At 44.5% G+C, this 27,539-nt stretch overlaps 1 protein-coding gene across 14 annotated transcripts in view; it reads left to right on the top strand.

The window, feature by feature from the left end:
- CLIP1 (CAP-Gly domain containing linker protein 1) overlaps window positions 1-27,539 on the top strand; it is a 543,241-nt gene that overhangs the window by 68,380 nt on the left and 447,322 nt on the right. For all 14 annotated transcript variants that reach the window (XM_069214950.1, XM_069214948.1, XM_069214943.1 and 11 more), the window contains exon 2: window positions 20,285-20,475. In XM_069214950.1, coding sequence (XP_069071051.1) covers window positions 20,382-20,475 — 94 coding nt within the window. In that variant the 5' untranslated portion in view covers window positions 20,285-20,381. The remainder of the gene's footprint in view (window positions 1-20,284; window positions 20,476-27,539) is intronic.

Here is a 27,539-nt window from a genome sequence, read left to right as displayed (position 1 = left end):
AGTGCGTAACCTTGAAACCTTCACTAGCTATGACCTGAAAGTGGTGATCTTTGATTAAACTTGGAACTAGGCAGCCAGATCCAACAGCCTTTCTAGGTCCTGGGCCATGTGAAAAGCAGTGAGCTTTGAGAGGGGACCTTGAGGACTGGGGCAGCTTTGGTAGATACCTGTTAAAAGACAATAGTGAGAGTAATCTGCAGGCCTGTAGATCCTAACAGTAAGGAAGGTAGGTGGGAGGGTTATAGTTTATCAGGCTGACCACATGCCTGAATCAAATGCCAGTTGTGTGTGAGAAGCAGATGATTTGAGAATCGGGCAGTATTTTATGAAAAGCAGTTGGGAATTTGCTACCTATGAACAAATATATGGGCACCTGTAGAGTGATTTCCCCTGTCAAAATTTGGCATGGCAGGCTCAGGAAACATCAGACATGTGGAGAAGTGTGGCACAATGGTTAGAGAGGCAGACCCTGATGCAGAGATCTATCCCGGGACCAGGGTTCAATTCCCGCTTCGGCGGTTCTTGGGCTCAATTTCCCTGGATAGGAGATTTCTCGCCTCGGTGCCCAATCTAATTCATGGGTCTCACTCTGCAACTCTAGGCAATAGCTTGCTTAATCTCCACAATGGCCCCAACCGCGCTGGGATGCCTGGCTTCACCTTGGGGGTTGTCCAGGAGTGGGCACCTCACAGGGAAAAGCCGGGAGGTGTTCCACAGCGGTATGCGTTCAGCGCCTCGATACCTCAGGGTCGGAGTGCGCTTTACAAGTACAAATTTACATTTACATTACATATAGGAAATTAAGCGCCTGATTTAGAGTTTGGCGGACAGAGTACAGTCTGTCAGGGTGGTTGAAGACATTATATTCACCACGATGGACTACTGCCCACCAAAATAAGAGCCCACCCCCAGTCACTGTGCCTTCGTAGGAACTGCTGTCATAGCAGCTCTGTTGAGGCACATAAAGTGTGTTGGATGTCCACTGTTTGTTTTGACTGCTGTTCACCAAACTTTACAAAAGTTTTTTTTTTCTCAAAACAAACTTCCAAAATGGTTAGTTATTGAAAAAAATATAACAAGTGACTCACAAGCCTAGGGAGGTTCTTCCCTGGGGTGTTATGCGTAACTCCCCAACCCCCTCTCACTGCTGAAGTTTACGATGCGGTCATACAAGGAAAAAAAAGGTCTTCGCACAGCCTAAATAAGGCTGGTGGGTTATAATCTTCTTCCGATGGACCCTACTGTGTTAGGCCCTTGGAGAAAGCTTTCTCCACAGAGCCAAGGGCAGCACTGAGAATCTGCAAAAAGTGATACCTTTTGCCGAAAGAACTAGGGATTCCTGACTTCAGTCCAGTAAACTACAGTGCCCTTAGTAACATTTGCAGGCAACAGTGGACCACATACCATTGAAGTCATGGAGGTGGGTGAGTGGGAATTAGAAGGGTCTTGGTCTCCTCGCATAACGTGGTCATGAAAGAGTGTGTGTGAACGAGAATTAGAAGAGTCTTGGTCCCTGTACAAGGAGGGATCTGTAGGCAGGAATTCTCTGAGTAGCTCACCTTCGGTGTAAGAGAATGAGAATGCATTGCAGGACTGTGAAAGATCAGCAGCATTGACCCAGGGTTTTTGGAAGCATACACGGGCCTGGCTAAGCACTGACCCAGCAGCCCCCATGCAGACAAGAGAAGATGTTGAGATGCAAAGGAAAAGTAGCTCAATCGGCCTGTTTTCGTCCACCCGATGCATGAGTATCACCAAAATACACCCCCCACCCCCCGTATGTTTCAGCCGTTCTCCTGCGTTGCATCTCATGGCCTTCTCTTGCTATGTCTCTACTCTCCATTATGGGCTGATTCAGAGGTCTGGCTGGTTTACCAAGTGACTGAATAATATGCTTTCTGTCGGTCTTTTGTGGTTGTATTGATTATATTGGTACAGGCACGGGTGCTGCTTGATTTGCTCGAGTCTGATCTTATGACAGAAACGTGTGCAGTGGAAGGGCTTGTGGTAATCCTCCTAAGTGGTAGCAAAGCGCTGCACTTGTGCTGGGGGGAAACAGTTTAGCAGACTTTGTTGTGGGCGGTTTCTTGTGGGAAGTGTGGAATGCCGTTGACTGCTGTCATTATTCGTGGCTGAAATTCGACGAGCCTTGATGGTTGAGGCAAACGGAAATGTTTCTTCATACACCATATTAAAAAATATCAAACATTTATGAAATTGAAGCAACTCTTGAATTGAAACGTAAAACAACTTGCCAAACAATGTTCTGGAAGTTAAACTTCCATCATCCTATGCTCCATTGATTACTAAAAATATATAAAGCAGCGTTTTCTGAGTGTTTCCTAATTACAATAAAGCTTGACTTTACAACAGTAAAGACGCTAGTGTGAACACTGAGGGAGGCTGTTCCTCTGCTGGATTCCTTTGGCCGCCTTCTGTGCGCTATCACCGCAGTTGGCTCTTACTAAATAAAATCCATTCCCAATTTTTCCAAAGGCTTTCAGTTTCACCTCCCAGGATGTCCACCAGCACCCTGTTTACTTTTACATTATCTCGGATGAAGCACGAAACGTTTTGTTTGCTGTGCTGTCATTTTAATGCGGTGCTAATCTAGCCCCAGCTAGTCCAACAGTGATTACTAATAATTCATAATTCCAGTGCAACACCACCTCATCCCAAGTGCAGGGCACATTCCTCACATCCTCCCTGGGAGAAGGATGTCCCTATAAACAAACTCTTCCATAAAGTTTAAACAATATTTGGTGGGCAGGAGGACAGGTAGAGGGGTCCACGCTTCTTCTCCACACTGGATACAGTTAAAGCTTGTGGCTTTCTTATGTAAAAGATACTGGTGGTACGCTTAGGGGTTTCCATCTTATTACTTCTATTAATACACATGGATTCCTTGAGATCCAACACCAAGGTGGAAAGCTGGTCTGTTCACCTGTGTAAAACATGTCCTTTATTATACAAGTAGGTTACTAGTGAAAAGGAAGAGTGCTCCACCAGGGGTAGTATCTACCCTGAGTAACCATTCTGTCTTCACTGATGAATTGGCCTAATAACTGATGCACCCAGTATTCCACATGACCTCACCAGCTCTGACTGAGCAGTGCTGTGCACACATGTTGGTGTACAAGACATTGGCTAAACAGTTAACTTGTACTGGAGTCTCTACCAATGGGATAACCTACTTTGTGGTGCACAATTTTAAAAAGTAGGTAAAGTATATCCATAATTCATGGAGCATTATTCACCTTTTTGTAGCTTTGTAAGGAGGCCTCGATGGTATATTGTGGGGAACATGCTGTAATGCCTGATGCTGTGCATTAAGCAAGGTGTGGAGAAATCGCTGAATTCTAGGAAAGCGTGTTCTCTCTATGGATGGTTAAATATGAATGAGCACTCTTGTTTCTGGGAATTAAAAGGCAGATGTAACTGCAAGCGATATAAATGCCCTCTTTGTTTTTCTTAGTAGCTATGAATTATTTTTTTATGGCTGTGCCTTATTTAGGTTTTGATGCAAGAGAAGAGAGGGGTAGGATTTTGGCACCTTGGGATAAAAAAACATTTATTCTAAAGGCTGTGAGAATGGCCAGTTGAACAGCTGCCTTGTTGGGTCAAAGATTAATATGACAAAGCTGGCAGTCTTTAAGAATTCCTGTGAAGTAATAGGCAGCAGGAGGCTGTCTATAAGGCTCTATCAAGAAGTCAAACCCCTTTTTAATACACTTCTTAATGTTTGATATATCAGTCTTGCTGTGGAGGTGTACATCGTTACACACATTTGAGTTTCTCTTTTGGTTGTGGGATGACTTACAAACCTTCGTTGGTCCTCTTAGTTGGCCCATTTAGGGCAGACTTCAAACATCATCCACAAGTCCCTGGTCTTGTTCTACAGCTGACTGCTAAGCACTCTTTTATTTTTCGCACCCCATTTACAATACTAACGGCACTTGGTTCATTTTGTGTATCCTGCTACTGAGTGACTGAAGGTTTGGAGTCCTCCGAAATCTGGAGTCCTTCGTATGTATCTGTGATTTATTATGAGCTGCCATGGGGAGTGTTTGTGCATCCCACCTTTCACAGTTTCAGGAGGAAGTTGCAAGCCCCTTGTTGCGTCAGCACTTAGGTTACACACAGTAAAAGCACCAGGTTGCTGAGAACTGTTTGCAGGTCTTTGCATCAAGCTGGGATTTACAGACTAGGAGATCTGATTTGTCCCTCAGTAGTTGAAATTTCTCTTCTGGTTGCTTTCATTTGAAGCCTGTTTTGTTGCCCCCTTCTTGGTGGTTCCATGTCTTTTTATGTCCTCATTGTAGTTCCACCTTGGATTCAAGACTGTATTGACCATACAGGATTAGGGGAAGTCCTAGTTAAACAGGTGAGCTGAACAATGGGCCCTGAAAGTACACTACGCATTCTTCTTAAGAGCACATGCATGATCTGTTGCTCTGCAGGAATAAGACTACTGGGCACTGTGCCATACCTTGAAGTTTTGGAGAGGATTGGGCTTGCTCCCTTACTTGCTTATAGTTCAAGAGGTACTCCAAATTGAGCTCTTCTTGCATTATTGCCTTACCCTTGATCAGTCTTCTGTGACTGACTTTAAGAGAATCGTCAAACATCAGAAGTATTGTGCTTTTCTGGTCGAAGTAGAGATTGGAGGAGGAGTTCTTCCATCTGAGTATTTTTTTTTTTTTCATAAGGTGGGAAAACCAGCCATTAGGATTCTTTCTCCACTCAGAACAAAGTACAGCCAACTACTCCTCTTTTAGGTGATTAGGATTCATTGATGTCGATGTGATTTACCAGTGACTCTTGGCATCAGTCCAGAAAGTGCAAGGCCTTTTTGTTTTAATAAAGCACATTTTTTTTTTTCTCCACAACCATGAAAACATTATGGCCTTCATTATGACTTTGGCGGTCTCTCAGCAAAACCGCCAAAGCCACGGGAGCCAGAAGACCGCCAGTGCTGGCGGTCTTCTGCCTGCCGTATAATGGGTACTGCTGGATTTCTGCCACACTGTGGGCGGATATCCGGCAGTAGCCATACTGGTGGGCGGTGGCGTTCTGGCGTTGCTACCACCTGCGCCATCCCGCCAGTAGGACGCCGCCAGCCGTATTAAGACCATTAATACGACCTGGCGGTGTCTTCCTGGCAGGGCGGTGGCAGCGCCCCTTCCCTGCCGGACTACCTCTTCGCCTGACAAAGTAAGTCGGGCGTCCGACAAGGGAGGGGTGGGATGGTGGGGGGTGTTTTGTGTGGTGTCTGCGGGTGTTTATGAATATATGTGTATGTGTGTGTGTGTGTGTGTGTGTGTGTGTGTGTGTGTGTGTGTGTGTGTGCGCGCGTGTGTGAATGGGACTGAGTGTTGTAGTGTATGCATGGTTGTATGCGTGTGAGTGAATGCGTGTATGAATGTTGAAGTGAGTGCGTGTCTGCATGTCAGTGTGGATGCGTGTTAATGGTGCTTTGGTCCCTACCAGTGGGAACTAGGAGTGACTTGTTCCAGTTTATTTTAAAGCCAGACGCTGACTCATATAGGGACAGTGTTTCTAGGATGCAGGGTCCTGGAAGATGTGGGTTAGTCTGAACGAGAACGGCGTTGTATGCCTTTCCTCCTTAACCCACAAGCCTTAGCTCAGATTTTAACTTGTGCAAAGTTGAATCGACCACAAGTTCAAACAGCAGAAGCTCCAAGAGGAGGTTAAGACCTTGCCCTTGCATATGGAGACTGCAGGTAGCCCTGGCCCATGCTGGGGCATTACCGGATCTGAGCACCCGCCTTTTAACTGATTTCGAGAAGGCGTTCGACTCCGTGGATAGGTCTTGTTTATTTGAAGTGCTAGAACGCATGGGCTTTGGCCCCAAATTTTGAGCCTACGTGTGAATGCTGTACAATGCTCTGATGGCTCAGGTCAGGCGGGGTTACCCTCTCTCCCCCTCACTTCTTTTTGCCCTTACCATCGAGCCTCTGGCTCATCTCGTCCGCTGTGATACTCGGGTTAGGGGGTGGCTGGGGTCCTTTCAGGAGGAGGACAGGATCACCCGCTATGCAGACGACTTCCTCCTCTTTCTCACTGACCCACATCAAGTGTTTCCTTGGGCAAGCCATAAGGAAAGTTGAACGTTTCAGGTTCTGCTGTTTTACAGCACATACATTCCAGTCCATTCTTAAGTTGGAAGTGACTGAAAAAAGGCCAGCTGTGTGTACCGGCTAGTCTGAGGTCGATTCAGTTGTGTATTTATCTAGGGGCTCCACCGGTGTTGTTATGTGTCCACTCTTGCAACATGACTGAAAATGGTTCTGCTCCTGGCACACGTCTTTGTCATATATCACCCATTGGTGTGTTTACATTAGATTGTATTTGAGGTTTATTTGGCTTTATTGGCAGTGCTTTGCATGTGTTGAAAATCTATCCACAAACTAGCCCCTTGCCTGTCAGAGAGCTGGTATGGTTTTATAAGCCCCCAAGAGCATGGCGCTCAAATCTGGACCCCAAACTGTTCATTCTTGAATGGGATTGCACTGGGCGCCTGATGTACTATTGGTTTCTGCTGCAGCAATGCCTACATGCACAGAATTGTAGGCTTTCCTACAGCTAAAACCATACTCACAATATTCGAAATGTAAATTGCATTTAACTCATGGGTTAGTGAACAGCGTTGTCCAAGTTGAGAGTCCTTAGGATTCACGTTTTGGATGTTCGGGGCTCTGAGACAGTACAACAGTGACTCTGGTTCAGTTTTTTTGCCCATTGTTTTATATTCAAAGTAGTATAGCGAATGAATCCCTTAATCTTTCTAATTTCAAAATGTAAGGGTAATTCAGGCAGGCTCCCCAAATGTGTTGCACTTTATTTTAAGCTCCTAAGAAGAGACGATTAAACGTGTAGATTTCAGTACATTTGAACAGTATGAATCTGGGGCATTTATAAATTCGTTATGTAGCATTATATAGTACTAACCAGTTTGATATGTTCTACTATTACTTGTACGAAGAAAGATTGCTCACCAATTTCAGCTCAGTCGATATTTTTAATATGCTACCTCTTTGTTTACACACAAAAACATGTTCGAATTTGATGGGGAAACCCGGCAGATTGTGTCATAACTGAATGGAGACTTTTTTGTGAGGAGAATGACCTGACTGAGAATGCGATTTTTTTTTAATGGAACTCCCTCTCCAGCTACTAACTGACAGCTATATCAACATGCATTGTGATTCGGTATTTTGCCACCGGGTCTTTAGATACCGAGGCTTGCGAGATTTGAATAGAAAATACCTGTTTTTTCTGTTTCTCGATGTTTTTCCTAGAGCAACATAGATTGTCATTACACGCCTTTCTGTATTGCCACGCTGTACTGGATAGGTGCAGATGTGGAACTTCTAAAATGAACGTCATTAGTGTAAACTGATGGTTAGTGCACCATGCCTTATGCGGTACGTGAAAACCTTTTGTTTGGAAGCACACTCATTTGAAGAAAAATGGGTTATCCTGTTAATCAAAGACTGAGATATCATGCTTGCCCTTATATTAACTCTTTAGCCTATGTAGAACATGAAGCGGCTCACTGGGGTGTTAATACATATGCAGTTGCTTCCCATAAATAAATAAGTGTATTCATGTCTGAGGGTGGCTTTATGCAAGGTGGTCTGCACCTGATGGAATCTTTTGTCCAGCACTGTTAGTGAACTCCAAGTAGGCTCTAGAGTTCACAGATATAATATTAACCCATTTTTACATACTTCTGACAACCAAAAATACATAGCATTTTTTACTGAAATATAAGGAGGTTGAGTGATGTCACTTTTATAGTCTCAGTGGTAATCAGTTTCTCGAATTTAAAAAGATGAAGCATTTGGTGGACTCTTGAGCATACAAACCTCCAACCTTTATGAAACGCAGAGTTCATTAACCCCCTTAGCTGTCATGGCCAGTTATTAATCCAAGGCAGCAGTTAACAGCCATAAATGCCCTATTATGTGAATAATGAAACTCCTTCAGACGATCATTGACTGCTCTGCTAGAAATAATAGAATTCAGGCATTAACTGACAGTAAACACCTTAATTCCATTACTTACTTTGTTCAGTCAGCATTCCTAAAAGGTGCCCTCTGACTAGACGTCCAACCAGAATTAGACCTTCGGAACCTTTGGCTGCATCAACCACAGTGGGCTGGCAAAGGTGGGGTGAAAATAGGCCATGTTAAGAAAAGACAAAGCCTAAGAGATAAAAGAGAGAGGAGAGAGTGCGAGACAGGACATGTTCCCTGTTTTATTTAGTTTGAGTAGGGTTGGTAGACCTGCCCTTTTCAAACGACCACACATGGAGTTTATGGTTTTTAATTGAAGGAATTTGTAGAATTCTCTGAGGTATGAATGCAGAGCTTGCAAGTCCCCAAAGGAAAGGGGCCTGCCCGAGAGTTCTACCTCTTTTAATCATTAAAATGCCTTTATCCATCCAAGCTGGCCAAAAATAGTTTTATTATTGATCTTCATTTTCCTGTTATGTGAAAGTGTCTATATATTGGATTTAGAGATGCTTGCCCTTATTTTTTTTAATAAAGCTAGAGTAGTAAGTTGGCTGTGTCAAGTATAGTATCCTTGGATTAATTTTCAACAAGTGGATTCATAGTGAGAGAATACACCATGTGAAGCTGGTGAACCAATTTATTTTTGATGTGTAGCCACACTGGTTGGTTAGGAGAGGGGCTATGGAACCATAGGACTTCATGCCCTCCTGGGAAGGCTAACTGGTAATTATTCCAGTTGGTGGGGATGGGGGGTCACATTCACTGAAATGGTATTCTGTGCTGAGCTTTTTGATTGAAATTCTGACTTTGTTGAGGAAAATAATAATATCCAGAAAGGAAAGAAATGCGGGTGAGAGTCTGATCAGAAGCCTGTTTGAGAGAAAGTTGTCAAGTGGTGTGATTATAATTTTTAGCATTTCAAGTCTTTTTCACCCAAGATACATTCTTGGGTGATGAAGTTTCTAGGAGATCTTTAATTTTGGCCAACATCTTCTCCTTGTTATGGTTCACAGATTCAGACAGTTAGTTCGAGAACCATACCTTAGTATTCAACTAATTTTGGTTGCAATTGTAGACCAGGCTTTTTTATTCAATCAGAGATGCATAGCACGTTAAGAGGGAGTGATTTAGTTTTGTCTTTTCAGGCAGTACTCTGGGCCTTCTAAATATTCATGAATTATGTTTAAAAGGATCTGGATGAATTTGTTTGCATTGGGGCGTAAAACCTAATCAGCATAAACTGCGGTTGTCGGTGTGGATGATTTGAAATTATTACTGTTGATGGCAGCATGCTTATTGATATATTGCAGAAGGGTATCATAAAAATAATAAGGGTGAAACGGGCAACCAGAGCATTTTCTGTACAAACTCTTGACAGGTAGGTCTAGAGAGCCTTCACCATTTATATAAAGTCATCACCTAATTCAAAATGCTATGCTGTAGTGGTGCAGTTAGAGATCTTGCAAAGGCCTTTTCTGCGTCTAAAGTAATGGCAGTTGCTCGTGAAGGGATAGGTATGGTCCGTTTGATTACATGGCACAACATGTGGGTGTTATCATTTGCCATTCTACCTTTAGCGAAACCCGATTGTGAGGGGTGAATTAATTTGGTGATAATGTTCTCCAACCTCCCACCCGAGATTTTCACATTCACTTGGACTTCCGTATTATTAAGCAAGATGGGTCTAAAGTTTTTTGTTTGGGTGTGATCTTTGCCCTCTTTTGGTATAACTTTTATGGATGCCTACACTACTGTGTGTGAGATGCTTCCTTCATTCACAAACTGGGCTAGCAACTTTTAAAAGGAGTCAATGATTATATCCGAACACGTTTTATTACAAGTCTTTTGGGAAGCTGTCAAGCACTGAAGCTTTTCCATACGATACTTAATGGGAGAGTTAGCTTTCTATTTCTCTGTTTATTTTATATATATTTTTATATAATATTTTTTTTCCAATGATTTTAACGTCTAACAGACATGTATAGCAGACATGTGAATCTCTTGGTAACACATAATTAGTTTATTATGAGATTCTACCTCCCGTCTAGATGTTTATTGACTTTGATTTCCCTTTAGGAATGTAGATACCTTCTCTAAGTTGGTTTGAGAGTTTGTAGCATAGAGGTTTGCATAGAAGTATCTGAAAATACTTGCATTCATTTTTTCTTTGAGTGGAGGGTACCTGATGTAGCTTTGACTGAAGATAGAAAGAAATTATTATTTTTAAATTTGTAGTAGCATTTTACTTGCTTCATTTGATGCAACCTTTTTGCTATTTGCTCTTGCACCCAGCATGGGCACATTTGTTTAAAACCTTTTGATGTGCCATTGTTGAGCTTTAAGCATTTTTTTCCACAAGGTTTAAATTTCCCATCAATCACCTCATTTTTAGTGGCTGATCAGTGTATCATAATGTGATGTTTATGGCATCCCACAGGAATACCCAGGACGTTTCAAGAGTGCAAGCTCTTCTTGAAAAGAAGTTGAATTGCCATAACTCTGTTATATCCAGATTCATAGATAGATGTGTTTTTTACTGGTGGTGGACCGACTGTCAAATTAATTGAAATACAAATGATCCGTTCTACTGTTTGATCAGAGATGTGCTGTAGATGTAACACCACAGCTGAAGTGTGTCAGAATTGAGTGCACATATATTTACAGTGTAAATGTAATTGCTCTGTAGTCGAGTAATCTTAATTCGATATCTGCCTCAGACATAATTAAAGATAGCACAGAGTGTTTAAAAAATTAAACTAGAATGATGACAGTTTTCCCTAAAGCAGTGGTTCCCAACCTGTGATCTGGGGATGCCTGGGGGTCCGCAAAGCCTCCTCATGGGGTCCGCGACTGCTTAGAAAATGTAATGATAGTAACCGATAAGGTCCTCAGCTTTCAGTAATGACCCATTGGGGAGCGGGGGGGCTGGGTTCCTGAAATTGATTAAGTGGGGGTCCCCGGGTTCCAGTACTGAAAGTGGGGGTCCACAGAAGTGAAAAGGTTGGGAAACACTGCCTTAAAGGACTCTGAGTAGGTAAGGCTGTAAATTCAACCACCACTTAGTGAGATGGCTTCATGATCTGGATTTCTGTAACACAATAATGTCTTCTTTAAGTTTGTGGTGGCAATCAAGTATTATCCTTTAAGTATTTGAAATATATTCGAAGGACTCTGAACATACGCTCATGTAGGCCAGCCATTATTAGATGGTTAAGTGGCAATTCAATTCCTTTTTCTTGTTGAGGGACTAAATTCATGGTACAGATCTTCAGAGAAATTGTGAAAATAATTGAGTAAGGTAGAATATAGTTAAGAACTGACCGTTGCATAAATGTTTATGGGTCTATGTTAATGAGTATTGAACTGGCAAACCTTAGTATAATGGGTGAATGGAGAAAACAAATGCTCAACTGGAGAGCACATGCAAGTGTTTATTTGGTGCAATTTTGTGACTAGTTCCTGAATTGGTATTGGTTTTAATTAACTATGCTAATTAAATTTATTCAGTTACTTACGTTATCCAGCTTTTAACAGGATGATTATGGTTTGGCATTTAGTGATCAGATTTTAAAGGTAGACATAGTGAGCCTGTGTTGTTTGAGGTATTTGACACGAGGAGGTACTTTTGAGAGACTAAAATATTAGCATACTCACATTCAGTGATTCAGGGATATTCAGCTGTGTTGTTGCATCTTGCAAACACTGTCCTGTGAGAAAGTAGAACTTTGTGAGTGTACATATGATCGTCATAGGCACTACAAGGCTGAGGTGCGCAAAGAACTATCCTAAAGAATGTTAATTCTGTCAAAGAAAAAAGGGACGTGAAAGAGCAGTAAAGCAATTTAACTAAATTGAAAGAATATAAACTCATTTTTGAGCTGACCCAAAACAAACCACCCATACACAATCATTCCCTTAAGTCATATGGAGAAACGTGGGTTTGGAGAGATCAAACAGGAAGTGGCTCCCAACTCTTAATCTTTGAAAAGATAGCAATTATCAGCAGCAAAATGGGCAACCTATCAACAGTGATCTTTGCCTACTATTGATGCTTAAGTAGGTTACCCTATCCAAAAAGCTCCTAGAAGTGACAGACAGGAGAGGGACTAGTGGTCTGGGAATGTATATGCAACACCTTTTAATAGCTGAGTTGTGACCTCTGATACAAACACTTGGGCCCTCACAGAAACAAGAAGTTAGAACAGGCTGTAGTTCAAGGCCCTTATTTATACTATGGATGGGGTCGAGGATAAGTGGGTCAGGAGACGTTAGTATATCGAACTAGAGGTTGTGAATGTACAAAATTAGTATGTTAGTAGGTGATAATGTTGCTTACAGTGTTAAGAGGAAAACAACATGCTTAAACCATGGTGAATTTGAGATATGTAACTATGACACAAAGACATGTAGTGCTGGTTAAGTTTTCGAACAGCAAACTAAGTCATATAGAGAAGAGCAAGATGTATTACAAATTATGTGTGTATCTTAGATTTGTTAGCAAATAATGTTTACAGGTCATCTGGTTTAGGAAACACGTAAGACTTCCTATTGTGAGTGACTCTACAGCAGCAGTCAGGTACCACAAAGGAGTGTTGAATTGACATTGCTGTCAGTTTACTAGTAAAACTGGGAAGACGCTTCTTCTTACACAGCCTTTCTGACAAAGTCCACTGAAGTATTCATTTTGGCACCTTCTCAGTTTAGCAATTCTATCTTACTCATATGGATGAGGATTTGTTCAGTGGTTTGAAGATTAGCAGCCATGGTGAGTTGCGATTGTTGCTTCTCCTTGTTCTGGCATGATGGGCTTTCTCAGTTTCAAAGGCTCTGGTGAATGATATTCTCAAAGTATTGGCAATCCAATTTTCAAGGAATTAGATGCAAGTAGAGTCACTGCTTTCTGCATCCTCTGGAATCCTAAAGATGCAGAGTTGTCTTATCTGTTAGAGCTCCTAATTCTGTAAACCCACTGTGTAGTTGGGTTATACTATTGAAAGATTTTTTTGGTTGAAGATGCAGTTGATTGGTGTTACCCTCGACTCTATGGATTCTATTTTAATTTCCAGTGGCGCTGAGTGACAACACCTTGAAGTCTTTTCTTATGTCAGCAATTTCTTCTTGCCGTTAATTAGTGTTTAATTATGTTGTACTATGTGGTGAACGGCATTTAACTTTTATGGACTAATATCTAAAGTTTGGTTGCGTTCTGCATTTTATTTTATTGGTGAATCATGAATTGGTGACCCTGGTATGGGGGTGTTTTGCCTGGTGGGCTTATGCCTGGTTTTGGCTTCTTTTTCCTTAGTCTTTCCTGCCCGTCATTGTGGAGGTTACGATCTCTTGATTTCTTCAGGGAGAAGGACCCTAGATTAGCCAGAGACAGTGTATCTGTCCCTGCTTGCAAGTTCATATTAATGGAGTAGTGTAATTGCATAAAAAAACATGATGACACCTTTGTTGCCTTGATGGCCTTCTATATTTACTCTATTGCTTTATCTGTATTGTCTTATTGGGAGTAAACAACTGGGGCAAGGTGAGGTTAATTATTTTTATACACCTAGACAGTGTGAAATTGTTATTGTTGTTAATATTCTTATATTTATTAAGTGAACACCCACCAACGCGTCTTAACGTAGGAAGAGTCAAAGAAGGAAGAGTTTAATACATCATAAACATCTACCATTCCAATGGGTGTTTGCTTGTCTACGTTGAGTCTAGAGATGATAGTGTAGTGACTTCCTAAACGTAGCAAAGTTCTTAATTGCATGAATATGCAAAGGTGGTTCATTCCAGAGCCTAGGCTCCAGTGACTGGAAAGTCCTTCCTACTGCATGTGCCTTTCACTCTCAGGCAATGTAAGCAGACTTGAGTGGAGGGGACTTACTCGATGGTGGAGGATATCCATCTCCATGAGAAAATTAGGCCAATTTTATAATAAGCCCTGTCAACAAGGTAAGCTGTATTAACCATTATCTGCTTTCCTATAGTCAGTCAGTTTAGATGGTGTTTAGCATGTGAAACGTTGTCTACTTTTCTTAGTCCCATCACTACTTTCACTGCCATGCATTGCAGGCACTGTAACTTTGCAATAGAGTACTTGGGAAGGTCCAAGTTGATTGCATTGTAGTAGTTCAGATTAGAGAACCTGCACGTGGCAGTCACTTGGTCAGACCTCTCAACTGGGAGGAAAAGAGTAATACTGAGTAGGCCTTCTGTATTTGGGGACCAAATGATAGTGGATGGTCTAGCAACACTAGCGTTTTTTTTATAGTGATCGATTAGCAGGCATTCCCAGTTGCTTTGGCCAGAAATGTTCTGCATTTTGTAAGTTTAAAAAAAAATGTTTTTTGTTAAAAGAAAGTCAATATATGAACAATTGGAACAGTATACCTTTGTATTTAAATACGTTGCAATCTTCGGTTTTTAATCTATAACATTGTAAAAAAAATACATATATTTAAACTGAATTCTAACGTGCCCAGTCTTCCATCTACAATAGCCAATACATCCTTAATATGAGTTTCAAAAATGTATTTTGTTCTATTTATATGCCACGCAAACAATAAGCACTGGCAATGAATGACAAACAGTCTGGCTTTAATGTTGTAGTGACCGCAAACATAACTATGCACAAGTTCACATTTGTGAATACCTGTGATGTTTGCATTAACCTACTAGGCCAGAACTGTTGAAGTGCTCTGTGGATCTTCGTTTTACAGAAAAACAAAAACAGGGTTATTTTGAAGGCTCCCTTGCCTTTATTTTTGTTCTGTTTTTTTTGTTTCTATGTGAAATGAATGTCTGAGGGCAAGATAACCTTCATTCATTGTAGAGCATTGTGTCTGTCTGTTTAAAAAAAAAAAAAAAGGCTTATTTAGTGGGGAAAAAAAATACATTGATTAACTGAGCAAACTTTTTAGATGTAAAATAGTCCTTCGTGCATTGCAATCTGATGATGGTGGCATGTGGTGAGTGAGGGCGTATATTATCTCCTGGGGCAGAGCTGAAGGCCACTCCATGTGTACGTTAAAGGTTTGGTAGAGTAAGTCTGCTGATACTTCCTCTGTCAAACCAGAGCGGAGGACGTGCCCGTGCAGAGGGTGTAAAATTGTTCTGGAGAACGAGAAAAAAGGCTTGCAATTTGAAGCCATGTATTGCATGAATTGCCACGAATTCGCAATGAACATCGGTTGGAATCTGAAAGTGCGCCTAAAGCTCCCTTTTGGTTATACGTTTCAGTGCCTTTTATTTACAAGACCTTCCTAGCACTGGCCTGGTTTTCCAGTTTGAGATGTTGTTTATTCTTGTACATGTACCGCTTCCTTAGGGTACTCTCGCCACAGACACTTATATTTGCTTGAGGCACGATTTGGTTAAGTCGTTGGCCTGGTTTTAGGACTATTGCTTGAATGTGACATCTGTGACCTTCTTCTCGCGCATTAACTTTGCAGCTTTCAGGCTTTGCCCACAAGGCACGCTGCTCGATACTACATCTTCTGTTTCACAGCGCATTGAGATACACGGGTTCTGCCTGGCAGTGCATTAATAATGCATTAAGAATTCAGTTACATTTGTAAATAGAATGTCTTTGTCTTGCACATTGTCGCACTTCCAGTTAAAAAGCTAGGGAAAGGAAAAATGAATTTTGTTTAGCGTTACTGTAAAGCGATATTGCTGGGCATTGCTATAGGTAGCTATTGTAATCACGTGTTCGTTCTTTTACTTAATGTGTCGGGGGTTGGAATGCATTTTAAACTGAGTTATAAGTTTGGCTGTGTGTCATTGGGTGGCACATGCAGCGGCTTGGTAATAACATGTCTGTGCCTTGCCTTTAGAGATTCTGTTCAGTGAGTGCTGTGGTGTCTGGAGTTCTAGATGCCGGAGCATTTTGGCTTCCAACGTTAGGTAACCAGGCCAGTGACTCATAGCAGATTTTAGGATAACCACCAACTTTATAAAAGCAACGGGTTCGATCAATCTCATGGCTATCCTGAAAATGTGGCATAGGTCTGTTTCTCACGGGCCAATGTTGGGCCCCCTTATTCCATCTCCTAAGAATATGGCAGAGTTCATGTTGATTGTCCCATACTGATCTGAGCCTCGCAGGTTTCTTTCGTTGTGTCTAGTTTATGATTCTGAAGTAAAGCAGAGTTGAAACGTGGCCAGTATCTAATTAACGTAAACGGCCCAACTTGGATCTACCACTTGGAAATGGGAACCAGCCTTGCAGAAGCAGCCATGACGTGTGCTGGCCACAGTGGCGTGTCACCTGCCTAGAGCGGTCTAGTCGAGCAGAGCACAGCAGCCAGAGGAGAGCCCTGCAGTTTGAAGTCTGTTCACTAGAAATATAATGAGTTTACATCCAAAAGTGGATGCCTGATCTTCACAAAGTGGGTTCGCTGCCGTCGAAAACGGCCATCTCGCTGCCCTCTCACCTCCCGTGTGGATTACTTCCGCAGCGCCCAGGCAGCAGCCTGCATCCGGAGTCGGGGCCTCGCCCTGGTACCTTCTTGGTCTATGCTTGTGTCGGGGACTTGGGCCGTCTCACTGTTTATACTTGGAGAAGTCACTCCCGTTTTCGCCCCTTAAAAGGCCACTTCAGATATTATTTGCTGTTTATCCGGCGATTCTCACTGGCATAATAGTCTCCGTGATCTAACCCAGTTTCCTAGATCCCCATGAAGGTTTAACAAGTGTTCCTGGACACTGACAGCTCCTGGAACCAGGTGCCAGTGCGTGCTAACATCCCGTGACGCGTGTGAATACTGTCCCCTTCCCCAACTCCCCCCTCCCCGCTGGTTTTAATTGAACTCCATCATCCCGCCCCACATTGCTTCCATTCTCCGTTTTCTCACAAGACAATGCCCATCCGTATGCGTTCTCCGAACCCCCTTATAGTGACAGGAGCTGTCACAAAATACTAGGATAACATCTGTAAAAATAAATACATAAAAGGGTCAAGTAAGCGAGTCCGTTGCATCATATTGATCAACTTTTAATATTGTTCCATACTTGTAGGAGGCTGGCCTGGTTTGTAGTGGGTACCAAGGGGTACTTACACTCTGCACCAGGTGCAGTTATCCCTTATTAGTGTAGAAGAGGTGTTCTAGCAGCTTAGGCTGATAGAAAAGGTAGCTTAGCAGAGCAGCTTAGGCTGAACTAGGAGACATGCAAAGCTTCCACTATACCACTGGTGTCACATGCACAATATCATAAGAGAACACAATACACAGATATACTAAAAATAAAGATACTTTATTTTTATGACAATATGCCAAAAGTATCTCAGTGAGTACCCTCAGTATGAGGATAGCAAATATACACAAGATATATGTACACAATACCAAAAATATGCAGTAATAGCAAAAGGAAGTAATGTACAGTCACAATAGATTGAAATGAGAGCACATAGGTATAGGGGCAACACAAACCATATACTCCAAAAGTGGAATGCGAACCACGAATGGACCCCAAGCCTATGTGAGCTTGTAGAGGGTCGCTGGGACTGTAAGAAAACAGTGAGGGTTAGAAAAATAGCCCACTCCAAGACCCTGAAAAGTAGGTGTAAAGTGCACCTAAGTTCCCCAGAGAGCACAGAAGTCGTAATAGGAGAATTCTGCAAGGAAGAACGACACCAGCAATGCAACAGCGATGGATTTCCGGACGAGAGTACCTGTGAAACAAGGGGACCAAGTCCAAGAGTTGCGACAAAGTCGAGATTGGGCAGATGCCCAGGAAATGCCAGCTGAGGGTGCAAAGAAGCTGCCACCGGATGGTAGAAGCGGTGGATTCTGCAAGAACGAAGAGGACTAGGAACTTCCCCTTTGGAGGATGGATGTCCCACGTCGTGAAGAAGCTTGCAGAGGTGTTCCCACGCAGAAAGAACGCAAACAAGCCTTGCTAGCTGCAAGGGTCGCGGTTAGGGTTTTTGGATGCTGCTGTGGCCCAGGAGGGACCAGGATGTCGCCAATTGCGTGAGGAGACAGAGCCGCCCAGCAAGACAGGGAGCCCTCACAGAAGCAGGCAGCACCCGCAGAAGTGCCGGAACAGGCACTATGAAGAAGAGTGAACCGGAGCTCACCCGAAGTCACAAAAGAAGGTTCCACGACGCCGGAGGACAACTCAGGAGGTTGTGCACTGCAGGTTAGTGTCGGGGACCCAGGCTTGGCTGTGCACAAAGGAAATCCTGGAAGAGTGCACAGGAGCCGGAGCAGCTGCAAATCACACGGTACCCAGCAATGCAGTCTAGCGTGGTGAGGCAAGGACTTACCTCCACCAAACTTGGACTGAAGAGGTCACTGGACTGTGGGAATCACTTGGACAGAGTTGCTGAGTTCCAGGGACCACGCTCGTCGTGCTGAGAGGGGACCCAGAGGACCGGTGATGCAGTCTTTTGGTGCCTGCGGTTGCAGGGGGAAGATTCCGTCGACCCACGGGAGATTTCTTCGGAGCTTCTGGTGCAGAGAGGAGGCAGACTACCCCCACAGCATGCACCACCAGGAAAACAGTCGAGAAGGCGGCCGGATCAGCGATACAAGGTTGCAGTAGTCGTCTTTGCTACTTTGTTGCGGTTTTGCAGGCGTCCAGAGCAGTCAGCGGTCGATTCCTTGGCAGAAGGTGAAGAGAGAGATGCAGAGGAACTCTGATGAGCTCTTGCATTCGTTATCTAAAGAATTCCCCAAAGCAGAGACCGTAAATAGCCATAAAAGGAGGTTTGGCTACCTAGGAAGGAGGATAGGCTAGCTACACAGGTAAGAGCCTATCAGGAGGAGTCTCTGACGTCACCTGCTGGCACTGGCCACGCAGAGCAGTCCAGTGTGCCAGCAGCACCTCTGTTTCCAAGATGGCAGAGGTCTGGCGCACACTGGAGGAGCTCTGGGCTCCTCCCCTGGGAGGTGCAGGTCAGGGGAGTGGTCACTCCCCTTTAGTTTTGCGCCAGAGCAGGGCTGGGGGGATCCCTGAACCGGTGTAGACTGGCTTATGCAGAGATGGGCACCATCTGTGCCCAGGAAAGCATTTCCAGAGGCTGGGGGAGGCTACTCCTCCCCAGCCCTAACACCTTTTTCCAAAGGGAGAGGGTGTAACACCCTCTCTCTGAGGAAGTCCTTTGTTCTGCCTTCCTGGGCCAAGCCTGGCGGGACCCCAGGAGGGCAGAAACCTGTCTGAGCGGTTGGCAGCAGCAGCAGCTGCAGTGAAATCCCGGGAAAGGTAGTTTGGCAGTACCCGGGTCTGTGCTAGAGACTCGGGGGATCATGGAATTGTCTCCCCAATGCCAGAATGGCATTGGGGTGACAATTCCATGATCTTAGACATGTTACATGGCCATGTTCGGAGTTACCATTGTGACGCTGTACATAGGTATTGACCTATGTACAGTGCACGCGTGTAATGGTGTCCCCGCACTCACAAAGTCCGGGGAATTTGCCCTGGAGAATGTGGGGGCACCTTGGCTAGTGCCAGGGTGCCCACACACTAAGTAACTTAGCACCCAACCTTTACCAGGTAAAGGTTAGACATATAGGTGACTTATAAGTTACTTAAGTGCAGTGGTAAATGGCTGTGAAATAACGTGGACGTTATTTCACTCAGGCTGCAGTGGCATGCCTGTGTAAGAATTGTCAGAGCTCCCTATGGGTGGCAAAAGAAATGCTGCAGCCCATAGGGATCTCCTGGAACCCCAATACCCTGGGTACCTCAGTACCATAGACTAGGGAATTATAAGGGTGTTCCAGTATGCCAATGTAAATTGGTAAAATTGGTCACTAGCCTGTTAGTGACAATTTGTAAAGAGAGAGCATAACCACTGAGGTTCTGGTTAGCAGAGCCTCAGTAAGACAGTTAGGCATCACACAGGGAACACATACCTATAGGTTACAAACTTATGAGCACTGGGGTCCTGACTAGCAGGGTCCCAGTGACACATAACAAACATACTGAAAACATAGGGTTTTCACTATGAGCACTGGGCCCTGGCTAGCATGATCCCAGTGAGACAGTGAAAACACCCTGACATACACTCACAAACAGGCCAAAAGTGGGGGTAACAAGGCTAGAAAGAGGCTACTTTCTCACAATACTGTTCCGAAACGAGCCAAACTGCTGCGCGCCTTTTTAGAGTCTGCACGTGCATTTCTGACCAGAGTTAATGTTGGCGTGCCGCTTCTATTTCAGTCCTAAAAACTAGTTTGAGCAAATAGACGGTTATTTTTAAGTAACTCGTGTTCTTTGTGTTTATTTTATAGGTTCCACTTTTGGCTTCGAATAGCAACACAAACTGTTCCATCAATGGTTTGAAAAGCATAGTTACCGCTGTCGAAATAAGCAAACCTCTATAAAAAGATGAGTACGGCAAAACAAAGTGGAATTAAGGCTCCTTCGAAAATAGGCAAGCCTGGAATACCGCCCCCCAAAGCAACTGCAGCGGTCGCTAGTGGTAAGAGAGACTTGCCCGTGCTTGCTTTTGATTTCTTGCCTAAAATCTTTGAGTAGAACAGTGCCAGACATTTAAAAAAAAGTTTTTTTTTTGCTGTGCTCTGTTCTTTCTAGATCATCTTTGTTTCCTACTAATACTGTTCTGTTTCATGTACCAATTTGACATTGAGGATGTTTGCTTGTTTTTCGATCTGACCAGTACACAGGTATTGAGCAATCTCGACCGAGGTTGTCACTTTTCGAGTGTTTGTGATGTGTAGTTTGCTGTAATGCACAAGAGTCCAGGGTTCTCTTGTGAAGAGTTTTTCTGGCATAGTAAATATATTTTTTACTGACATGGCTGATTTTATCGACAGAGAACTGTCAACAATTTGTTTTCGCCTGATCAGTTTCCCAGGCCATTAGTTAAAAAAAACGTCACTGCAAATCTTTCGACGTAACATGAAGGGATGTCTTGATTCTCTTAAAGGTAAAAAATATGTGTTGTCTATTTAGTGCTCTGAGGTTTGAGCAAGCAACAAATGTGACTAACTAAAAAATAATTTGAATATTTCTCGCAGAAATGAAAATCACAATGTAGCAACCTCTCCTAATATCAGAATACTGAAACGCATAACAGAATGCAGGCTCTTCCTACATGGTGAGCATCAGTAAGGCATGGCAGGTCCTAAGCAAGTGTGGAAAAGCTAAATAGTAACCTTCATTCTAGAGAATCTAGAGCAGGCTTCCATGCCTGAGTAGCAAGATACCCAGGGTCAGTGCTTAATTTGAGCGGGTGGTTGCCAGTGGAGTCCACCGGCACTTAGTATTGGGGGCCAGCACTTATTTTTCTTCATCAGATATTGACCAGGAGCAGGAGAGAGTAAAACATGCAAACTGGAAAGGAGGAAGAACAAGATGAAAACACAGGGACAAAGGAAGATAGCAGGGACCAGCAAGAGTGAGAGAAAGGGGCAGCAGTGTCAGCTAGTGGATTACTGAGGCCTGAGGTGAATTCAACAATATGCAGCCATGGTATTCGGTGTGTTAATTTTTAATAGCACCAACAGAACAGAGCTTTGGATTCCGGCACACTTTGGATTAAAAATTAAGTACTATCCAAGGGTCTACCTGATGTTCAGAAATACTTTAATTCTTAACAGTTATGAGGATCTTATATTTAACTCCAGACTTCCTGATGGATACTTCTACTTGCAGATTCCTCATTGTAGAATAATCCCAGCCGCCAGACTGGGCCCAGGAACTTCAAAGCTCTCACATTGCCAGTAGGGGTTGTGATCTTCGTATCAATGCCGAAAGTGGTGTTGGGTGATGTCATCATTGCATCTAGCACCCACGCTGGTATAGTAACGTCAGTTCCTTTTTAGTGTGTCTTTGACGCATGTCTCAAGTTTGCTCTTTAGAGTTGAGTTTTCCTCACAAGAATTTTTTTGTTGTGCAGTACCTTGTCTACCCAAAACGATTAGTTTTTAAGTCTTGTAGGGACTGTGAGGGACAGACATCAACCTACTCAACACAACTTCAGGCCCAGTGGTAAAGTATAGCCTGCCAATGTTTATGCCATTGGCCTGATGCCCTGTGGCTCCATCCCACCAGGATCTACACGGGCTCGCCCTTCCTTTGACCCCGCGCTTTCATATACTGCTCCTCATCAACCTCCATCTCCATATCCACCAACACCACCTTCACCAACGAGACCACCTCCTCCACCTTTGTTACCATTGCCCTCAGAATTTATATGCTTTAGGAGAAGAGTCTGGGCCAAGACCTTTTAGGACTGCCATCTGTGAATGTTGTGGTCACTTTTCCAGAAGTGGAAGTGGACTTTCCAGCAAGACCCCCACACTAGAGATGATTTATTTCCACTCAGTGGTTAAAAAGGCAGCTGAAGTGCTGGAAGAGCAGCTTCCAACAGTGGAGGTTAAATCCGATGTTTTTACTGAGGTGGTACACCTGGCAGTCCAATCTCTACTGCCCTTTTAACAAGGCCCTCCTAGACTCCGTTCTAGCAGTATTAGAAAGATCCACTGCAGCTCCGGTTGTTGATAGACAGATAGCTTGCCACTACCACCTGGCTACTGGATATAGTGTTTCTCTATTTTCACCCTTTTCTAGAGAGCCTAGTCATACAGGCATCATGTTCATTGGAACAGTTGGCTGGTAACTTCCAACTATGCCATCTGATAGCGAGTTAAAGTACATAAAAGCATCAAGGAAAAATACTTTCTCTACAGGGAGCATGGCTTCGAAGTCTCTGTATGCAAACTGCCTTCTAGCATGATACACCCATGCCTGGTGGAATATGTCTCAGATGGTGGTCCCTCATGTACCTGAAGACAGGAGAGCACGCTTTCAGTAAGTAGTCCAGGATGGCCAGAATGTGTCAGATCACATCATAGAATCAGCACTGAATACCCCTGACTTTGTAGCCCGAGCCATGGGTATATTGGTCTAAATTCGCATCCATGCTTGCCTATGCACGTCAAACTTATTCTTTGATGTCCAAGATAATTTAATGGGCATATCTTTTGATGGGACATGCCTATTTGGGGTTAAGGCAAACTTGGCACTGGAGCGTTTTAAAACTGGTAAAGCAACATCCGCTTCTTGGGAGCTAAAGTTATCCTTCCCTTCCATGAATTATCCCCAATGTCATTTTGTGGCTTTCTCAGAGGATTCTCCTTTAGCCAGTGACAATCCTATCAGCCACAATCTCAGCAGTAACACTATCCAGAAACCCTCCTGTGCACCATCAGGCAAGCAGACCTAGTTCACTTCTCCAAACTCAAATGAAGGCTGTGGTAAAGCAAGTGTCCTCCTTTCTACTGTCCTGAAAGTCCATTACCTTGAACCAGTGGGTCCTACAGATCATATGAATAGGTTACAATCTCCTGTCCTTCAGACTCTGCCCTCCCTTATCGTCCGAGCCTTCCTCCAACCTCCTGGATCACCTCACTATCCTGCAAAAAGAAGTGGCAGCACTCCTACAAAAATGAGCTGTCAAAAAGGGATGGCGGTGGTTGCAGCTCACCTCTGAAGGTCAGGCATTCCAGTTTTCCCCTACTTGGATGACTGGCTAAACAAAGCTGGGTTTGCTGGTTGTGGTGACTGTGTGTCTGCACCAACAGCATCCATACTATTTGACCTGGGGTTTTCTATCAGCGAGCCCGAATCTCACCTAAAGCCCTCCCAACTACTCCAGTTTATTTGGTCAGTGCTGAATGTCACACATCTCAATACCTTCCCACCTCAGAGAATAACTGACATCTGGGAAATGGTCCCATAATTTCCTGCAAGACAATTTCTGAGAGTTCTCAGATTTATAGATCTCCTACCTTCCTGTGTGCAGGAGACCTGTCAAACCCCATTGTAATCTTCCCCCCAAAGCAGTAGCAGAGTTAGCTTGGTGGGGGAACAATACAAACCTGAATTGGGGGATGGCCTTTGATCCTCCAGCCGTGACTACAGCAGTGGTGGATGCTTCCACCTCTGGGTGGGGAGCTCATGTAGAGGTTCCGGAGATCAGAGGCCTCTGGTCTCTGGAGTAGCAGGTTCCTCACATAAACCTGTTAGAATTGTGGGCAATTCAGCTGGCGCTCAAGATCTCCCACCCCGCCGTCCAAGGTTGTGATGGACAACTTGACAGAGATGTGGTACATCAACCAGTAAGGGTGGGGGGTATGGTCCCACCTCCTTTACCTAAAAGTGTTGAGACTGCGGTCTTGAGCACACCACCAAGGGATCTGGTTGTGGGGTAGCAGGGTCTCTGAATCTCAGAGCCGACAGCCTGAGCCAACGTTATCTTGCCAATCAAGAGTGGCGCCTCCACCTGGAGGTAGACCAGGGCATCTTCACCTAGTCGGACATTCCTCAAGTGGCCTTGTTCATATCCTTGGAAAATGCTCAGTGCCAGCAGTTCTGTGCCCTCCAGTTTCTGTTGAGGGAAGCATTTGGGTCAGTTTTCAATTGAAGCACAACGTGTTTAAGTCCTCAATTATCATGTTTTTCCTGAAGAGATTGACAAATCTATCTCCCACAGCTCTATTTGTTGTTCCTTAATGACATATCAACCTTATTTAAACTTTTCTTATGGGGGACTCCATTTGAGCCCCTGCATAGGTATCCTTTAAGAATGTTGATGGCAAAAACAGTGTTTTTAGTGGCCATTGCTTTGGACGGACTGTTAAGTCAGTTGCAGGTTCTGAGCTCTTCTTACCCTCTTTTATCGTGACTGTTAGAAATGGGGTCTTTGGTTGACAGTCAGGTTACCCCCTGTCCAAGCAAGGCCCCTCACTCTAGTCAGGGTAAAAGAGAATCACCCTCAGCTAACCCCTGCTTACCCCCTTGGTAGCTTGGCAGAGCAGTAGGCTTAACTTTAGAGTGCTAGGTGTAAAGGATTTGTACCAACACACACAGTAACTTAATGAAAACACTACAAAATGACTCAACACCAGTTTAGAAAAATAGGGAATATTTATCTAAACAAAACAAGACCAAAACGACAAAAATCCGACATACACAAGTCAAGATATGAATTTTTAAAGATTACATTAAAAAATAGCACTTAGAAACAAAAATGCTTCGATGAGGTGTTAACACGGTGTCGTGGCTGAGTCGTTCCCAACAAGCCGACACCAGCGGCGCCGGACACGGAGTCGCGTAGACCCCCAAGTACAGTACCTTTGGTCAATAGTGAAAACAAGCCGATGTGCGAAGTCTGGGATCGCGGCGTCTGTGCGAAACGTTGAATCCGCGCACTTCGAGCGATGTCGATCACGACGTGGTGTGGCGACTTCCACGGAGTCGCGGACTTCAGCGGGGCTGCAGTGGCGTCGGGCCTGCGAAGAGCGTCGCGTTCCAGCGAAGGTCACGGAGTCCGGTGCAGGCGGCGTCACAGGATTCAGCAGCGGCGTCGGTCCGAAGTCGATTTCCTTGGATTTCCACCAGCTTTCCTTTCAAGGGCCCAGGGACTGGATAGGGCACCACTTGTCAGTGCAGGAGTCTCTCCAGAGACTCCAGGTGCTGGCAGAGAGAAGTCTTTGCTGTCCCTGAGACTTCAAACAACAGGAGGCAAGCTCTAGATCAAGCCCTTGGAGATTTCTTCTCAAGATGGAAGGCACACAAAGCCCAGTCTTTGCCCTCTTACACTGGCAGAAGCAGCAACTGCAGGATAGCTCCACAAAGCACAGTCACAGGCAGGGCAGCTCTTCTTCCTCAGCTATTCAGCTCTTCTCCAGGCAGAGGTTCCTCTTGGTTCCAGAAGTGTTTCTCAAGTCTGTAGATTTGGGTGCCCTTCTTCTACCCATTTTAGTCTTTGAAGTCACCTTCCTTCAAAGGGGACTCACACCTACTTGTGAAATCCTGCCTTGCCCAGGCAAGGCCTCAGACACACACCAGGGGGTTGGAGTCTGCATTGTCAGAGGCAGGCACAGTCCTTTCAGATGAGAGTGACCACTCCACCCCTCCCTCCTAGCAGAGATGGCTAATTAGGAAATGCAGGCTACACCCCAGCTCCCTTTGTGTCACTGTCTAGTGTGAGGTAAAAAACAACCCAACTGTCAAACTGACCCAGACAGGGAATCCACAAACAAGGCAGAGTCACAGAAATGGTATAAGCAAGAAAATGCTCACTTTCTAAAAGTGGCATTTTCAAACGCACAATCTTAAAATCAACTTTACTAAAAGATGTTGTAAGGAAATGCCTCCTTGGCATGGTTACCCCCTGACTTTTTGCCTTTGCTGATGCTAAGTTTTGATTTGAAAGTGTGCTGAGGCCTGCTAACCAGGCCCCAGCACCAGTGTTCTTTCCCTAACCTGTACCTTTGTTTCCACAATTGGCACACCCTGGCATCCAGGTAAGTCCCTTGTAACTGGTACCCCTGGTACCAAGGGCCCTGATGCCAGGGAAGGTCTCTAAGGGATGCAGCATGTCTTATGCCACCCTGGGGACCCCTCACTCAGCACAGACACACTGCTTGCCAGCTTGTGTGTGCTAGTGGGGATAAAAAGACTAAGTCGACATGGCACTCCCCTCAGGGTGCCATGCCAACCTCACACTGCCTACAGGTATAGATAAGTCACCCCTCAAGCAGGCCTTCCAGCCCTAAGGCAGGGTGCAGCATACCATAGGTGAGGGCATAAGTGCATGAGCACTGTGCCCCTACAGTGTCTAAGCAAAACCTTAGACATTGTAAGTGCAGGGTAGCCATAAGAGTATATGGTCTGGGAGTCTGTCATGCACGAACTCCACAGCACCATAATGGCTACACTGAAAACTGTGAAGTTTGGTATCAAACTTCTCAGCACAATAAATGCACACTGATGCCAGTGTACATTTTATTGTAACATACACCCCAGAGGGCACCCCCTTAAACCTTAACCGACTACCCGTGTAGGCTGACTAGTTTTAGCAGCCTGCCACACACCAGACATGTTGCTGGCCACATGGGGAGAGTGCCTTTGTCACTCTGTGGCTAGTAACAAAGCCTGTACTGGGTGGAGATGCTTATCACCTCCCCCTGCAGGAACTGTAACACCTGGCGGTGAGCCTCAAAGGCTCACCCCCTTTGTTACAGCACCCCAGGGCACTCCAGCTAGTGGAGTTGCCCGCCCCCTCCGGCCACAGCCCCACTTTTGGCGGCAAGACCGGAGGAGATAATGAGAAAAACAAGGAGGAGTCACTGGCCAGTCAGGACAGCCCCTAAGGTGTCCTGAGCTGAGATGACTCTGACTTTTAGAAATCGTCCATCTTGCAGATGGAGGATTCCCCCAATAGAGATAGGAATGTGCCCCCCTCCCCTCAGGGAGGAGGCACAAAGAGGGTGTAGCCACCTTCAGGGCTAGTAGCCATTGGCTACTAACCCCCCAGACCTAAACACACCCCTAAATTCAGTATTTAGGGGCTCCCCAGAACCTAGGAAAGTAGATTCCTGCAACCTAAGAAGAAGAGGACTGCTGAACTGAAAAACCTGCAGAGAAGACGGAGACACCAACTGCTTTGGCTCCAGCTCTACCGGCCTGTCTCCCCACTTCTAAAGACACTGCTCCAGCGACGCGTTCCCAGGG

The sequence above is a fragment of the Pleurodeles waltl genome, chromosome 11, assembly GCF_031143425.1.
Source record: "Pleurodeles waltl isolate 20211129_DDA chromosome 11, aPleWal1.hap1.20221129, whole genome shotgun sequence".
In the NCBI taxonomy this organism is placed as follows: domain Eukaryota; kingdom Metazoa; phylum Chordata; class Amphibia; order Caudata; family Salamandridae; genus Pleurodeles; species Pleurodeles waltl.
This window is presented reverse-complemented; position numbering and strand designations above follow the sequence as displayed.